The sequence below is a fragment of the Ambystoma mexicanum genome, chromosome 3p (assembly GCF_040938575.1).
Source record: "Ambystoma mexicanum isolate Mex_15411 chromosome 3p, UKY_AmexF1_1, whole genome shotgun sequence".
Lineage (NCBI taxonomy): Eukaryota > Metazoa > Chordata > Amphibia > Caudata > Ambystomatidae > Ambystoma > Ambystoma mexicanum.
The window spans coordinates 28190000-28208683 of NC_090925.1; the positions used below are offsets into that span (position 1 = coordinate 28190000).

An 18684-nucleotide genomic window follows, 5' to 3' on the forward strand; every position below is an offset into this window, starting at 1 on the left:
TCCATCTGTACATTAAATGGAGTCAAAGGCTTTCTGAGGCCGGTGGTACAGGGATTTCATCTTCTCCATCTGTACATTAAATGGAGTCAAAGGCTTTCTGAGGCCGGTGGTACAGGGATTTCATCTTCTCCATCTGTACATTAAATGGAGTCGATGGCTTTCTGAGGCCGGTGGTACAGGGATTTCATCTTCTCCATCTGTACATTAAATGGAGTCGATGGCTTTCTGAGGCCGGTGGTACAGGGATTTCATCTTCTACATTTGTACATTAAATGCAGTCGATGACTTTCTGAGGCCGGTGGTACAGGGATTTCATCTTCTCCATCTGTACATTAAATGGAGTGGATAGCTTTCTGAGGCCGGTGGTACAGGGATTTCATCTTCTCGATCTGTACATTAAATGGAGTGGATAGCTTTCTGAGGCCGGTGGTACAGGGATTTCATCTTCTCGATCTGTACATTAAATGGAGTCGATGGCTTTCTGAGGCCGGTGGTACAGGGATTTCATCTTCTCCATCTGTACATTAAATGGAGTGGATAGCTTTCTGAGGCCGGTGGTACAGGGATTTCATCTTCTCCATCTGTACATTAAATGGAGTCGATGGCTTTCTGAGGCCGGTGGTACAGGGATTTCATCTTCTCCATCTGTACATTAAATGGAGTCGATGGCTTTCTGAGGCCGGTGGTACAGGGATTTCATCTTCTCCATCTGTACATTAAATGGAGTCAATGCTTTCTGACGCCGGAGGTACAGGGATTTCATCTTCTCCATTTGTACATTAAATGCAGTCGATGACTTTCTGAGGCCGGTGGTACAGGGATTTCATCTTCTCCATCTGTACATTAAATGGAGTGGATAGCTTTCTGAGGCCGGTGGTACAGGGATTTTATCTTCTCCATCTGTACATTAAATGGAGTGGATAGCTTTCTGAGGCCGGTGGTACAGGGATTTCATCTTCTCCATCTGTACATTAAATGGAGTGGATGGCTTTCTGAGGCCGGTGGTACAGGGATTTCATCTTCTCCATCTGTACATTAAATGGAGTCGATGGCTTTCTGAGGCCGGTGGTACAGGGATTTCATCTTCTCCATCTGTACATTAAATGGAGTCGATGGCTTTCTGAGGCCGGTGGTACAGGGATTTCATCTTCTCCATCTGTACATTAAATGGAGTCGATGGCTTTCTGAGGCCGGTGGTACAGGGATTTCATCTTCTCCATCTGTACATTAAATGGAGTCGATGGCTTTCTGAGGCCGGTGGTACAGGGATTTCATCTTCTCCATCTGTACATTAAATGGAGTCGATGGCTTTCTGAGGCCGGTGGTACAGGGATTTCATCTTCTCCATCTGTACATTAAATGGAGTGGATGGCTTTCTGAGGCCGGTGGTACAGGGATTTCATCTTCTCCATCTGTACATTAAATGGAGTCGATGGCTTTCTGAGGCCGGTGGTACAGGGATTTCATCTTCTCCATCTGTACATTAAATGGAGTCGATGGCTTTCTGAGGCCGGTGGCACTGTTTCTCCTGATAATGCGTATCACCACTTGCTTAGTGCTTCGCTTTCCTACGCTATGATACGGAATGAAACACCCCAGTTTCCCTGCTCCCTGCAATGGGGTCACCAGCTTTGTTCTGCTGCTCTGGAGCTTCTTGCTGTCTTTGCTGCTTTCTCTCTCTGTTCGTGGCAGGCTTCTGATGTTTTCTTTGCTCTCCGGTTCCCGTGGCATCAAATGGCTTCTCCTCTTCCCAGAATTTCCACGAGTACGTCTCCTCGAGCCGCTTTCTTCTGCGTGACCGTCTGCTTCCTCCAGGCTCCCCAAGTCAGGAGTCGGGACTCTCTCTCTCCAATCTCCAAGTGTAATACTTTTAAATGTCCCGGTACTTGTTGGACACCTACCACCACTAGAGCGTGTCTCCAGCTTCTCGACACCAGTGACCTATTTTGCTCCAGTCATCTCCCTCATCTCAGTTTTCATCATGTTGCTGTACATGGGATATTGGCTCTTTTTAGGAGTAGTCATTACTACTCCTTGCCACTTCCTCGTCTCAGTTTCTGTAATACTGTTTTTCATGTGGCATTGAGGAGATTGGTGTTGGTTCTTCTTGGGAGTAATCAGCACTTCTCCTGGCCTCTTCCTCATCTCGGTTTGTCATACTGTTTTCCCTGTGGTATAGAGGAATAGTGGCAATAGATTTGGCAAGGGGTTGAGGGAGATTGTAGCAATATGCCATCAAGGCATGAGGAAGGGAGGAAACATCCCTAAAAGGAGAAGGGGGATACCATGTCTCATACGATGATGCCAACCACCCACCATGAGGGTCGCCTCCCCCCATGTTTTCAACCCTCACATAGCCACCCCCAGGGTAAGTATAAGGTAGCGGCTCCCGTCCCCTCGCCGCATTGGGAGAGGCAACCGCCGGGAAAGGAGTGATGACATCATCGGATTCATCACACGGTGCTTTTGCAGAATTATTTACACACTCTTTAAATGATTTAAAATTCCATGAATAAATAGTCTATTGTCTTCCTGAAGAAACATAACCTCCCACGGGGTAGTCTTAACCCAGAGGCTATTTGCAAAATGAAAAGTGGACACTTTAAACAGTATCCAGCCATTGTATGCCAGCAGCGTGCATTGTCAATGTTCAGGACTACCTTACACATGAACACGCTGGATTATATGAAGTATAGCATGTATATACTTTTTCTATGTCAGGGTGCTTGAAATGTATTTTAATACAATTCCAACAGGAGGCCTCTGAGAGACCGTGCTTTGTACTAATACAACATGAGGGGGCTGGAAAGCCTCTTTGAGTCTGAGCTTCATTCTATTGCTAGAGGTGGGTGCTGGAAAGCCTCTTTGAGTCTGAGCTTCATTCTATTGCTAGAGGTGGGTGCTGGAAAGCCTCTTTGAGTCTGAGCTTCATTCTATTGCTAGAGGTGGGTGCTGGAAAGCCTCTTTGAGTCTGAGCTTCATTCTATTGCTAGAGGTGGGTGTTAGAAAGCCTCTTTGAGTCTGAGCTTAATTCTATTGCTAGAAGTGGGTGCTGGAAAGCCTCTTTGAGTCTGAGCTTCATTCTATTGCTAGAGGTGGGTGCTGGAAAGCCTCTTTGAGTCTGAGCTTCATTCTATTGCTAGAGGTGGGTGCTGGAAAGCCTCTTTGAGTCTGAGCTTCATACTATTGCTAGAGGTGGGTGCTGGAAAGCTTCTTTGAGTCTGAGCTTCATTCCATTGCTAGAGGTGGGTGGCGGAAAGCCTCTCGGAAACTGGCCTTTGTTCAAATGTCAGAAGAGGTTGATGGAAAGCCTCGCTGAAACTGTGCTTCACTCTATTACTAGAAGAACTTGTCACCAAGTGTCTGAGTGACTGCATTTCATACTACTGCCACTAGGTAGCCCAAAGGCCACTGACAGACCGTGCTTCCTGCTAATGCCAATTCTTCGTTCTAGAGCAACAAGAGATTGATGATTGAGCTTGTGATCGATTTTGCTACATTTGAATGGGACAAGGGATTGATGGTAAGCCTCCGAGAGACGATGCTTCGTTCCGATGCCATAAAAGGCTAATGGTAAACTTCTGAACAACTAGGATTATGTCTAGTGCTTCAAGCGATGGATGGTAAACTTCTCAGAGGCTTTGCTTCCTACTAATGCTTTAAGAGGCTGGGAATAAGCCTCTAAGTTATGATTCCCTTGCCAATGCAAGAAGGTGATGAGTGTAACCCTCTGATGATGGGCAGAGACGCTGAAGAAAAACCTCTAGAAACTAAATTCTCTGCCGAATGCATTATAGGGTTTATTTTATAAATAACAAAACAAGACTACTTCTCTGGTCTACGTTCATCTCTTCTTGCTCCATGTGCACGGAATTCTCTTCCCATGAACATCAGAGAAACAGTCCATACCGATTTGTTAAAAACCAAATGAACAGTCTACCTCCTCATCTCTGAGTTACCCGCTTAGCCTACCTCTCACCTGCTTACATGCTTCCCTCGCCTCTAATCATGTGTCCCTCACTTTCTCTGCCTCCACTCTAGCACTTCATCCCTAACATGGCTGGCCATAATGCCTACCTGCACTGTCTAATGTTGGTTGTCCTTAATCTATGTATGTCCCCCTATGTACTGTCCCTGGTGACTGTTCCATTTACTCCCCTCCAGAACATGGTCAGAATGTCCTTCAAACTCCCCCATTGTAAGAAGTTCACTGCTTCCCTGAAATCTGATTTCTTATCTATTGTACGTTCTTTTAAAAGCACATTGTTCCTCCCTGTATATAAAAACATAAATATAAGCTTTCATCAACTTTCATAATTTTCCAGATGGCGGTTCCCTACAATTATCAAAATTGGTATTATTACAACCTGCAACCAATTTAAAGAACACATTGGGCCTCATTACGGGTCCGGTGCTACCGGCGGGTTGCTGCCGGGTCCGTAATAATTTACTGGCATCTGACTTCCCAGTCCCACCGGGCTATTACAAGTCCGGCGCTGGTACATTTGTTAATCCCCACTCACATAGAGTCCTATGGGACTCTCTGGGAGTGCGGACACAGGAGCACCGGCACCGTTACCAACAGTGCCGGTGCTACCGTGACAAGCCTGCCTAACTTGGCTGTTGCGCCCTTCAGGGTCAGACCTGTTGGGTACAGCGGCTCCGGCAGGCAGACTTGTAGTTTTCCAGTCTGGAAACAAGGGTGCCGGTGAGCTTACCGGCACCCTTGTTTCCAGACCGGCAACATTTTAATGAGGCCCAGTCTGTGTGGAGATTCTTGCTAAAAGAAAGGTTACTATTGTTTAACGTTTCTTACTCCTTTTGTTTGTTCTTAACCTGAAGTCTGTTTTTGCTTCCAGCGCTGTGAACTTCGGTGCCATTGGAGTGTTTATGGCCCACGAATTGCTGCATGCCTTCTATGACTATGGTGAGTAGACGATGACGTTGTGCGGGAGGTGCTATTCCTGTTTAACGTGATTGCTCAGCGTATCTCATCCATAATATAACACAAACACCCTTGCCTTATAACAGTAATCCGCTGCACCACTGCCAGCATCGTCAATTGGCCTACTGAGAATGCCGCATAATGCCACAATTTAAGGATTTCTCCAAAAATTTTGATATAATGCTTGGAAAACTAGTCACATTTTTCCCTACAAAAATGCTTTATTAAATTCTTATAAATAGCATATGAGAACTTGTGAGAAAATAGTGGGATTTTATAAATAATAATTTTTTAAGAATTTGCATGGCACGAAACACTTATTGAATTCCTATAAAACAGTTCACATTTAAGTAAGATTTATGTAAGATCGTGTAAGATTCTGAGAAAATCCTTATAAGAAAATGAATAAGAAATGGTTCTATGGGTTGTATAAAGGTCTCATCATACAGGGAGAAGAAAGGCTCCTCCCAGAAGTTTGTTGATCATGTTTCAGGGCAATAAAGAATTTTTTGTGTTCAGTTTTGATGAATTCACACTTTGAACATTGCTGCAGAATAATCTACTGGCTCTTACTTTGGCCACTTTGATGAATCATGGGATTCAGTCACTTCTCCCCAGAGGGGAGTCTTTCCTTGTGAGGCTAGGGAGGTGAGCTCCCTATGCACTGTTCCCCCTGGTGAGGTCGTCAAGTGGGACCTCACACAGAGACACTCAAAGAAAGGTCTACTGAAACCACTGTGAAGAAGTAGAATAATGAGCAAGTTATAACGATTGCTCAGCGGTTGGAAACCAACAATACTGTGGCGAGGGGGAATGAGTGAGTAATGAAGAGCGCTCAACTAGACACAAAGGAGGATTATAGTTCTCCTCTGGGGAGGACCCAGCAATGTAATATACCAAGGAAAGAAGGACTACTGTCGGGGAGATGTGAAGCCCAGGAGTTTCGAATGAGCAGCGTGGTGCAAACTCAGAGACCGATAGAACCTCCATGCAGAGGAATCAACCAGCTGGCGTGTACGAGTGGCACCAAAGGAGCCGACGTAAGAAGAAAGCAGGTGAAGAGAACCACGAGAGATAAAAACAGTTGTGAGTGGTGACGTGACCCAGGCGAGGTGGAATGTGCTGTCCAGCAGCGACGCTGAGACCACTGTAATGCTGGCCACATGGAACTGCTTAGAAGAAGCAGGAAGACACGGAGTGCAAGCGTAATTCGTCCTGAACAACCGAAGCTAGATCCTTACCCTGAAGGCAGGCACAGTGGCGCTGACCCGTGCGAAGCAAGGTAACAGGGAAGGTGGGAGACCTGGGAGGTAACACAGGAATAACCTGCATCCTACTTGTCCCAGTGAGTGCTCATATACGAAGGAGGGTGAAATATATCATGAGACGTATTCCATTCATCCTAGTGGTAGAAGAAAGCACAGAGAGAGTGAGACATATCACTGGACTTATCATAGTCATCCCAGTGATACGAGGAAGAACTGAAAGAATGAAGTACACGCCAGGACTCATCGTACTCGTCCCAGTGACACAAGGAAGAACTGAAGGAGTGAAATACATTACGTGACTTATCATACTCATCCCAGCGACACGAGAAAGAACAGAGAAGGTGAACTACATCACAGTACTTCTCATACTCGTCCCAGTGACACGAGAAAGAACAGAGAAGGTGAACTACATCACAGTACTTATCATATTTGTCCCAGTGAAAAGAAAAAGAACAGAGAAGGGGAAATACATTACGTGACTTATCATACTCATCCCAGTGACACGAGAAAGAACCAAGAAGATGAAATACATCACAGCACCTATACTCATCCCAGTGATACGAGAATGTATTTATTTGATTTATTTATTGTACATTTGTAAGGCGCTTATACAAAAAGTAAATTGTGTTTCAAAGCAACCAAAGGAGAAAGAACCAAGAAAGTGAAAAACATCACAGGACTCATCCTACTCATCTCAGTCATACGAGCAAGGACCGCAAAAAGTAAAATGCATCACATTGCTCCGTCTACTCGTCCCAGTGATAGGAGAAATAAGGTGAAATATATTACGGAACTAATCCTACACGTCCTGGTGATGCGGAAATAAAGCAAGAGACTGAAACCCATCTAGGGACGCATCCTACTAGTCGCCGCATTACAGAAAAGACGAAGAGAGTGAGACTTATTAAAAAGTCTATCCTACTCATCTCAGTGATACGAGAAAAAATCAATACAGTGAGAAGATAACGAATCATAGGATTACGTAGAACAGGAATCACATAAAGAGGAACTCTATTGCTCCATAGATATCAGAAAAGGAGAGACTTTCAGAGACACTTGAGAAAACATAAAAAAAGAACATCTAAGACCAAGAACGCCAAGGAGGAGGAAGATACAATGCTCAGAAAGAGTGGAACCAACAAAGTGGACAAATTCCATACTAGAAGTGAACAAGCTAATGCAAGAAATAGCCACAGACTATTAAGCAATCATATATTGAGGCTGGAGGAAGGCTATCCAGGAGAAGGGAGTCATTCTCCTGGCTTTCCTTTTGTTATTCATATATTGAGGTTGTGGAAGGCTATCCAAGAGAAGGCAGTCATTCTCCTGGCTTTACTTTTGTTAATCAGGGGATCAGGGGCCCAAAAGACAGCACAGTCCTCTATCTGATATTTGCCAATAAAGAGACGACACAGAGGATGTGGTATGCAGAAATGCGAGGTAACCCAGTTTTATTAACAATATGTAAATGCTGCGGGGGGGTGGGGAGGGAGATTGACTTACAGACAAGCTTTCAATCAAGATTCTCCAACATTTCTACAGGAAACAGCGGGTTTCGTAGTACAAATGAGTCACTTCTGATGTCATCCTGACCATCAAGTTACAAAAACCTATTGCTAAAGTTCATTGGCTCCATCTGCTAAGCTGCATACATTGCACCGGTGGTGATGTGGGGGCCAAAAACAGCCCCGGAAGATGTGGTCCATAAATGTCCAAACAATGCAGATGTGTTAATTTCAACCCAGGAGCAAAGCTCAAGTAGAACATGCATTCCTTGGAAACAGGTCAATGCCATGCGCCATCACCCCCTCCCCCGCTCAATACATGCAGTACCAGACACCTCGAACGATGAAGGGAATCGATCCGCAATGAAGCCCCTCATAAATCCCCAGATTCTATTAAAATGGGGAGAAATAAATGTAGCTGGTAGAACATGACCTGGATGTTTGACATTGGGGAGTAATACTCTCTTGGATGAGTTGCCCAACCCAGAGAAGAAATGGCTGTTTAGAACTACAATGGTAGCGAAACGGGTGATCCTTAGGGTTGGAAATCAGTGCTCCCCCGGTGGTAACTGTCTGGACTAATGAGCTTTACAAGCATTCTCTAATCGAAAAGGTCTTGCATTCCCGGCAAAATAGGTTTCATCTGCATGAGAAGTTCTGGGATAGATTTATGGACCTAGACCTGTACTTTGTACATTCACTGCTTATTCCGGGGCATCAGGAGGATAGCTCAGTGGCAACGTACTCGCCTTGGAAGCAAAACGACATGGAGCAACACAGGTTCGATCCCCGGCTCCATGCTTAGAAACCTCTTGGTATTAAGCGTGTTATAAATAACCTACCACATCATATCATTCTGTGGAATGCAGCATGTTTTTTATTTGTGTTTGTTTCCTTCTTCTCTCTATATCATCCCAACTTATAAATTATACGGTTTTATGTTTTGTTGTTTATTATAAAAACTTGTAAATATACAATGAAAGGTTCTACAAAATTATAATTGCTATTGCATAACACAATAAAAAATAATTTCTCATTTCTATAACCATAAGTGCAGCCAATTTGGAATATATCTAGATGAATAAAGCTTGTTAGAAGAATTTGGCTTCCTCTGCACCCATCATGATCTCTCCCTATGTGTGTGTTTTGTTTCTGAACATTGACAGTGCCTCACACCACTGTGAGAGGAGACCAGAATGGCCTTCATGAGCGACTGCTCTGCCTGGAGAAGAAGTACAACAGCTACACCCTTCAGAACCTCACCGCCAACGGCACCACCACACAGCTGGAGAACATGGCCGACTGCGGAGGACTTCTCATCGCTCACCAGGTGAATAGACTCTGGCGTCTGCCCCCCACGGGACAGGCTGCCGCACATACTTACTTGCGTTTAGTCTGTCAATTGGATTGCAATTATGGTAGCCAACAGGGATGTTGCTAGGTCTGGAAAAGATCCGGGGCTACGCTAATGTTGGGACTGAAGGATAGCTAGCCTTTTAGTTGTAGCAACTGAGCTTCTATGAGGGGCTACAACCAAAAGAGCTGGAGCTATAGCCCCCTCCATACCCTCTCCTAGCAACGCCTCTGGTGGCCAGTAAAGAAAGCACTGTGTTGCGTTCCATGTGATGGGACTATATTGCTCCCTGCAACTCTCAGGAAGATTTGTTTCTGGACTGCACCCTGCACTGCCTTCTACCCAGTACAATTCCAGAAAGGCACAGGTACCAATTCCACAGCACCAGAATCACATGCTATGACCTTTATGGTTCTTGCATCAAGAGAACCCCAGCACAATAGGAAGTCTGGGCATCTTCACTGCGACCACATTTAAGTGGTAACCTGGTGCTTTCTGGGCAAAGATGTGGCCACATTCCATGGGCACCAAGCACCACCACTGGGATACCAGATTCAAGGGTCACCAGATGCTTTGAGCTGCAAATCCTATCATTCCTCGCAATTGACTGTGCTGGCCGCTGCTGATGGGAGTTGTAGTCCAGCACATCTGGAGAGCCAACCCTTAGTTGGAGGGCATTTCGGGGAACAGCAGATTCCGAACATTCCATAGGAAGCGCACAGACGACAGCAGAACCCCATCAATCAGTAATTTAGGAGAGCCTTCACCACTGGAATCTTAACATTCTGTGGGGGCCAATGTGGTACTAACACCCTGGTGGTATTGCCTGCACCGGTCAAGTGGCACAGCGAGTTGAGCGCTCGCTTTGACATCTGTGCAGAGCTTGCTAACGCAGGTTCGAACCCCGGCAGGGCCAAACAACGCCACATGCACCGTGGGTGGTAATAAAGCAGCACTCAGATACCTGAGGGTTCGTAGCGATATATAAATGCAAAATTATTATTATTATTATTATTATTATTATTATTATGAGGAGTTCTCTTTCGAGCCTTGAAACACTTGTGTATAGGCGTGTTATAAATACCATATCATGTCATAATGCCCAAACTGTGGGTTTCTTCCTTAGAACAGCGCTGAGGCGTTAATAGCTGTTAATGTGCCAACCCTGAGCTCTTGCTGGACTGCATACAGAGACAAGCTGCCTGCTCCCTGACTCCCTTCCTCAGGGACGGTGACATTATTGGGGTACTGGGGTGTGAGGGTCTGGGATTCGCCTGCCTTGAAACAGTAAGTCGCAGTGATTGGTGGTTATGGCAAAACAGTCTCTTCAATGGAGAAAGCAGGAGCAATTCACCATGGCAGAGCGCTGTGGAAGACCAGCAGAAGAGTTCCCGTACCAAGGCGCTATGCCGAAAACTCAGAGTGTCGATTAGAAGAAGCCATGTGGCACACTAGCATAGGCGCTATGAAGGATGTTAGCGTTTAGTGGTGTGATAAACACACATGTTGGAGGTGCCATGAAGGAGGACTTCAGGCCATTCCCTAATCGAGGGAACCATTGTGGGGACCCCGAAAAGACAAATCCTCTTTTGGGAGATACTCATTGCTTCTGCTACTTACGAAGTGACTTGATGTCTACCCGTTCCCCAGGTCAAAGCAGCAAAACGAAGGTCAGACATACAGACCCCATCAATATGAGGACGTGAACCCCAAGGGTAAATAATACGCAAGTAGCCCTTCACTAGGCCAGCATTCCGTTGACCAGAATGCTCCCAGAGGGGGAAGCATGCTTGCTAGATATTGGGGTATTACCATCCCTTCACTAGGCCAGCCTCCCATTGACCAGAATGCTCCCAGAGGGAGAAGCATGCTTGCTGGATACTGGGGGAACTGCCGGCCCTTCAGTAGGCCAGCATTCCGTTGACCAGAATGCTCCCAGATGGAGAAGCATGCTTGCTGGATACTGGGGGAATTGCCAGCCCTTCAGTAGGCCAGCATTCCGTTGACCAGAATTCTCCCAGAGGGAGAAGCATGCTTGCTGGATACTGGGGGAACTGCCGGCCCTTCAGTAGGCCAGCATTCCATTGACCAGAATGCTCCCAGAGGGGGAAGCATACTTGCTCGATACTGGGGGAATTGCCAGCCCTTCAGTAGGTGAGCATTCTGTTGACCAGAATGCTCCCAGAGGGAGAAGGATGCTTGCTGGATACTGGGGGAATTGCCAGCCCTTCAGTAGGCGAGCATTCTGTTGACCAGAATTCTCATAGAGGGAGAAGCATGCTTGCTGTATACTGGGGGTATTGCCAGCTCTTCAGTAGGCCAGCATTCCGTTGACCAGAATGCTCACAGAGGGAGAAGCATGCTTGCTGGATACTGGGGGAATTGCCAGCCCTTCAGTAGGCGAGCATTGCGTTGACCAGAATTCTCATAGAGGGAGAAGCATGCTTGCTGGATACAGGTGGAATTGCCAGCCCTTCAGTAGGCGAGCATTCCATTGACCAGAATGCTCCCAGAGGGAGAAGCATGCTTGCTGGATACTGGGGGAATTGCCAGCCCTTCACTAGGCCAGCCTCCCATTGACCAGAATGCTCCCAGAGGGAGAAGCATGCTTGCTGGATACTAAGGGAATTGCCAGCCCTTCAGTAGGCGAGCATTCCGTTGACCAGAATGCTCCCAGAGGGAGAAGCATGCTTGCTGGATACTGGGGGAATTGCCAGCCCTTCAGTAGGCGAGCATTCCGTTGACCAGAATGCTCCCAGAGGGAGAAGCATGCTTGCTGGATACTGGGGGAATTGCCGGCCCTTCAGTAGGCGAGCATTCCGTTGACCAGAATTCTCCCAGAGGGAGAAGCATGCTTGCTGGATACTGGGGGAACTGCCGGCCCTTCAGTAGGCCAGCATTCCGTTGACCAGAATGCTCCCAGAGGGAGAAGCATGCTTGCTGGATACTGGGGGAATTGCCCGCCCTTCAGTAGGTCAGCATTCCGTTGACCAGAATTCTCCCAGAGGGAGAAGCATGCTTGCTGGATACTGGGGGAACTGCCGGCCCTTCAGTAGGCCAGCATTCCGTTGACCAGAATGCTCCCAGAGGGGGAAGCATACTTGCTCGATACTGGGGGAATTGCCAGCCCTTCAGTAGGCGAGCATTCTGTTGACCAGAATGCTCCCAGAGGGAGAAGGATGCTTGCTGGATACTGGGGGAATTGCCAGCCCTTCAGTAGGCGAGCATTGTGTTGACCAGAATCCTCACAGAGGGAGAAGCATGCTTGCTGTATACTGGGGGTATTGCCAGCTCTTCAGTAGGCCAGCATTCCGTTGACCAGAATGCTCACAGAGGGAGAAGCATGCTTGCTGGATACTGGGGGAATTGCCAGCCCTTCAGTAGGCGAGCATTGCGTTGACCAGAATTCTCATAGAGGGAGAAGCATGCTTGCTGGATACAGGTGGAATTGCCAGCCCTTCACTAGGCCAGCCTCCCATTGACCAGAATGCTCCCAGAGGGAGAAGCATGCTTGCTGGATACTGAGGGAATTGCCAGCCCTTCAGTAGGCGAGCATTCCGTTGACCAGAATGCTCCCAGAGGGAGAAGCATGCTTGCTGGATACTGGGGGAATTGCCAGCCCTTCAGTAGGCGAGCATTCCGTTGACCAGAATTCTCCCAGAGGGAGAATCATGCTTGCTGGATACTGGGGGAATTGCCAGCCCTTCACTGGGCCAGCATTCCGTTGACCAGAATCCTCACAGAGGGAGAAACATGCTTGCTGGATACTGGGGGAATTGCCAGCCCTTCAGTAGGCCAGCATTCCGTTGACCAGAATTCTCACAGAGGGAGAAGCATGCTTGTTGGATACTGGGGGAATTGCCAGCCCTTCACCAGGCCAGCCTCCCGTTGACCAGAATGCTCCCAGAGGAAGAAGAATGCTTACTGGTTACTGGGGGAATTGCCAGCCCTTCAGTAGGCGAGCATTGCATTGACCAGAATCTTCACAGAGGGAGAAGCATGTTTGCTGTATACTGGGGGTATTGCCAGATCTTCAGTAGGCCAGCATTCCGTTGACCAGAATGCTCACAGAGGGAGAAGCATGCTTTCTGGATACTGGGGGAATTGCCAGCCCTTCACTAGGCCAGCCTCCCGTTGGCCAGAATGCTCCCAGAGGGAGACGCATGCTTGCTGGATACTGGGGAAATTGCCAGCCCTTCAGTAGGCAAGCATTCCATTGACCAGAATGCTCTGAGAGGGAGAAGCATGCTTGCTGGATACTGGGGAAATTGCCAGCCCTTCACTAGGCCAGCCTCCCATTGACCAGAATGCTCCCAGAGGGAGACGCATGCTTACTGGATACTGGGGGTATTGCCAGCCCTTCAGTAGGCCAGCATTCAGTTGACCAGAATGCTCACAGTGGGAGAAGCATGCTTGCTGGATACTGGGGGAATTGCCAGCCCTTCAGTAGGCGAGCATTCCGTTGACCAGAATTCTCCCAGAGGGAGAAGTATGCTTGCTGGATAATGGGGGTATTGCCAGCCCTTCACTAGGCGAGCATCCCGTTGACCAGAATGCTCCCAGATGGAGAAGCATGCTTGCTGGATACTGGGGGAATTGCCAGCCCTTCAGTAGGCGAGCATTCCGTTGACCAGAATGCTCCCAGAGGGAGAAGCATGCTTGCTGGATACTGGGGGTATTGCCAGCCCTTCAGTAGGCCAGCATCCCGTTGACCAGAGGGAGAAGCATGCTTGCTGGATACTGGGGGAATTGCCAGCCCTTCAGTAGGCGAGCATTCCGTTGTTGACCAGAATGCTCCCAGAGGGAGAAGCATGCTTGCTGGATACTGGGGGTATTGCCAGCCCTTCACTAGGCCAGCATCCCGTTGACCAGAAGGAGAAGCATGCTTGCTGGATACTGGGGTTATTGATCACAGGCAAAGAAACCCAGGTCACAAAGCCATGACCCATCATGTAAGCTAGAGTCCAGGGGGTGGGGTCCCACCAGTCACAGAGCTTGGTGATGTACTTAAGTTTATGGAGATACGATAAAGGCAACGAAAGGGCTCAGTGCTGGGGGAGTCAGAACTGATCTCTAGAGAGTGGGGGTGATGGCAGAGACAGTGAGAGGAGGAGAGGGGGGTTCAGGGCTGAAACAGTTAGCCCAGTCCCCAAAAGAGTTCAAGCGAACAAGGCGGACTCGGTGGGAGAAGCTTGCTGCAGCCTATAACCCAGAAGCTGACAGGTGCCAGAAACCATTAAGAAGAAGTAGCATTTGAGTAACTTTCAGAGGGCTATAACATACTTGTCAACATGACCCATTCCAATATGTAGGTACCTATCCAGTCCTGTTTTTTCTTTGCATTCTGGGACTTGTAGATCGAGTTTTAAAATGGGAAAGTGGGAAAAATACAGGACTGGATGAGCACCTACAGATTGAAATGGATCATGCTGGCAAGTATGCTATAACTCAGATCCTGTTGGGAGCATTGAGAGCCCCAGCTTCAAAATGTCTATTGGTACTCTGCAGAGATCCAGAAACCATGATCAGAGCCAGCAGTGAGCATAAGCAGAGGTAGCTTGATGGGCAACCGATTCCATTAGCACCCTGGGAAGTGCCATCCACCAATAAGAATGCTTGGAACGTGGGCTTTATTCACCAAGTAAAGCCCGCATTGCGAGCATTCTCATTGGTGTCGGGCTCTTCCCTTCTCTGCACCCCCTTCACCATTTAGCACCCGTGTAGTTTCCCTGCACGGTGCTAATTGTGTCCTTTTTTCCAAAACGAAAATATAAATAAAACGTACCTGTGTGGTGCGTCTCAGCTCCAGCAGTTCTGCTCTTCGGGAAGTCTGTTGTCCATGTTGATGGTGTCACTGTCATCAACATCAACGTTGCACTACCCACAACCCTCAGAAATGAAAGTTGATAAACTGTCTTCCGCAAAAAACTGAAAACCATACTGTTCCATTAGAACTAACCAACATGTATAGACACGCTGCTCAACTGCAACTTATTGACCGCTTAATCTGCCTTTCACTGTACTTTTGTGCCTGCTTTCTCTAAACAATTGAATGTTGCTTTATGATTCTCTGTTGCCAAGTGAATAATCTGTAAGTGCCAGGATGCCCCAGGGCTGATGTGCGCTTTATAAATGCAAATAAATAAAACATGGAAAATGGACTTCCCTGACAGCACTACCAGAGCCGAACTGCTACATAAAGGTAAGCTTCAATTTTTTCTTTAAAAAAAAAAACAACATTAGCACCCCTGTAGGGAAACTACACGGGTGTTACTGGCGATATTAACCTCGGCGGCAGGCGACGCTGTCCTCAAAAGGGACCCTCGCTTGGCTTTGCTTTGCTTCGTTCCACTTCGCTTGGGCCCTTAAATTCGGCGGCGGCCGTTACGAACAGGGTCAGCCCGCGCCTCGGCTAATATCACCTCTTAAAGATAACCCATGTACCATCACGAGATACGGCCGTCATCCTGACTGACCAATGGAGATCAAGGGTCATGGACCCGAAAATCCTGTGTGCGCATTGCGTACAAATACAATTCAGTTAATGCATACCAGCCTGGTGTCCGGGTGTTTCTATTGTGCACTGATTCCGTGCTATGCCCGGCACACCCACACCATCACATATGTGCTTACACTGGCGACGAGTCATGAACCCGGCGCCCTAATAGGGAGTGGTCCACATGCTGCGTTTTCCTCAGCATTCCAAAAGGGCAAGTGAAGGAAGGGACCCGCAAGGCTTTATGGCCCACTGGTGAGGGCACAGAGCTCTCAAGAGCACCCTCTTGGCCTGAAACACCCACATATGCCCCAGAGTAACTGGGGGGAGCATCAGCCTGCCAGAACCACAGAAGGGCCATTCTTACATGGGCCAACGGACATAGTGACGCTGCCCGAAAGGCGTAATGTCAGACCAGGACCCAATTGCGGCAGCACCTGCCTGTGCACAGGATCAAAAAGGGAGCGATGCATTCCCCGTCCGTCAATCCTGCTTTTCGACACAGTAGACACCATCACCCTGGGTCCACGATGGACAAGGTGGACAAAGGAGTTTGACGCCTACCTGGATGCAGTAGGCCTTTATGAGGACAAATGGATCATCGGCCTACTCACCATCACTGTAGGTTCCGAGGTGCATGATATAATTTTCAAATTGCCTGAAGATGTAGAGAACAAGTATGAAGATCTCAAAAAGATATAAAAAGAACACTTTGCCATGCACCGCAATGTGGACTATGTAAGGCACATCTTTCACAACACCACACAATTAAAAGGGGAGAGCATGGACAAATTTGTCACACGATTGAGAGCCAGAGTAAGACACTGCGAGTTCCACTTATACAATAACGAGGAGGCTATAAAATCTCAAGTGATCACGGGCTGCAAGTCGCTGGTGTTGAAGAAGACATTGTTAGAAATTCTGCATTCCTTGGTGGAAATACTCGTGTTGGAGAGAACATCATCAGCCCTAGACCTATACATCTCTACACTGAGCAAGACACACATCACAGCGCCTGTCATCAAAGAAGAGGGAATTAATAAAATAACATCACAAACAACAGCGTCTCATGACACAAGACACGAGAAAAGGCAGTGTTTTCGATGCAGACATGACCTTTCCCATGACGGATCGTACCCGGCCATCGGTCACACATGTGGTGCCTGCGGAGGAGAAGATCACTATCGTGCAATGTGCCGAAATCCAAAGGCAATGAGGACCTCTTCCACAGATCAAGGCCTACACAGAAAGCAGTCCCCACCCCGATATCTCAGGGAAGAAACACCAAGAGATCCTGAATGGAGATACCACACGGAGAGACGGCACACAAGAGGAAAGCACTCAAAATCGCTGGAGGGTCGCCAAAAAGGGAGAAGAAGAATACACAGATTGTACACATCCACTCCCTCCACCAGAGAATCAGAGTCACAATCCAGCACGGACCAACGCAGAAAGGGGTACCTGTATGCACCGCATCAGAACATAGTCCCAACCTGACAGTGACCATACATAATCAGGAGTTCAAATACTTAGTGGACTCGGGAGAAACCATCAACACCATGCCAGGGTCGGAGTACTTGAAACTCAAGAGCAAGTCAAGACTATGCAAGGCACAAGTGGACATATATGCGTATGGAGCCAAGGAACCACTGCCCTGTCTGGGTGCTTTCAGAACATTGTGCCAATTCAACAAATCAATTTGTTGATTTACGTCCTGGCAATGGAGATCGCAAACAGCTGCATATTAAGCTTTAAATCTACAGTTCAAATGGGCCTCATACATATTCTCTACCGACTCATGGCAGGGCAATATATGTCTCTAACGGCGAAAGTGACAGCAAGCTTCCCCAGTCTCTCCAAGGGTATTGGAAAACTCAAAGGACTGAAAATATTCTTACACATCGACCCCATGGTGAAACCCGTAGCACAGCACTTTAGCGGGATTCCATTCAACCCTCAGCACCAGATCGAGAAGGAGCTACTGTAGCTTCTAAAAGGGGACATCATAGAGCATACGAGTCGACCCACTCCATGTGTCTCACCAGTCGTCCCAGTGCCCAAGAAAAGTGCAGACGGCCAAATCAGGTAGTGTGTCGACATGAGAGCACCAAACCAAGCGATTCTTCGAGAACACCTCCAGGCACCCTACATCACCGACATGATGCACCTTCTCAAAGGTGCCACCATATTTTCCCGCCTCGATTTAAAAAAGGGCTATCAGCAGATAGAGCTCATTGAGGAGTTGTGCTATATTACAACATTCACTACGCACCTGGGACTCTTCAGGTATAAATGCTTGAGTTTTGGAATCTCTTCAGCGGCCGAGATATTTCAAGAAGAAATATGCAGACTCATACCGTATTGCATCAACTATAGCGATGATATTCTGGTGTTCCGACAGTCGCAAGAAACACATGACGCCACACTGATGAAGGTATGCGCAGCCCTGAGTTACACCAACCTCACGCTGAACAAAGACAAATGTGATTTCAACAAAAGTACACTAAAATTCTTCAGACACGTTTTCTCGCAAAAAGGGAATCCAACCTGATCCGGATAAAAATTAAAGCACTGATGGAGGCTCTGAGACCTGGAACCGCAGTGCAGGTTCGATCCTTCCTGGGTCTAGCACCAGATATCTCTCAGACTTCGCCACCACCAGCGCATCCCTGCGAGCACTCACAAAACAAGATGCCAACTTTGAATGGGGAACGGCACAGCAAACAAGTTTTGATGCCGTACAGAGGGACATGGCCGCAGCCATATGTATGTTGTATTTTTATCCAAATGTACAGACAGTGCTCACCGTCGACGCTAGCCCTGTAGGACTGGGGGTAAACCTAGCCCAGCACTCCGGAAGTGAACACGCCAAAAGAAAGATAGTGTCCTATGCCAGCAGGAGCCTAATGTATACAGAGCAGAGGTCCTCACAGGCCGAAAGGGGCCCCTAGCGGTGGTGTGGGCCTGCAAACATTTCCATTTGTTTGTGTATGGAAAGCCATTCAAGATAATCACGTACAACCAGGCTCTTGTCACGGGATATGGCAAACCAACGACACAAATGCCACCAAGAATCACAAATACTACCCTGCGTCTCCAAGAATCCAAATACTCGA

General features: G+C 47.6%; 1 protein-coding gene across 5 annotated transcripts in view; it reads left to right on the plus strand.

Moving 5' to 3' along the window:
• LOC138580092 (kell blood group glycoprotein-like) overlaps nucleotides 1-18684 on the plus strand; it is a 537793-nt gene that overhangs the window by 509587 nt on the left and 9522 nt on the right. For all 5 annotated transcript variants that reach the window (XM_069650368.1, XM_069650367.1, XM_069650369.1 and 2 more), the window contains exons 15-16: nucleotides 4860-4927; nucleotides 8885-9048. In XM_069650368.1, coding sequence (XP_069506469.1) covers nucleotides 4860-4927; nucleotides 8885-9048 — 232 coding nt within the window. The remainder of the gene's footprint in view (nucleotides 1-4859; nucleotides 4928-8884; nucleotides 9049-18684) is intronic.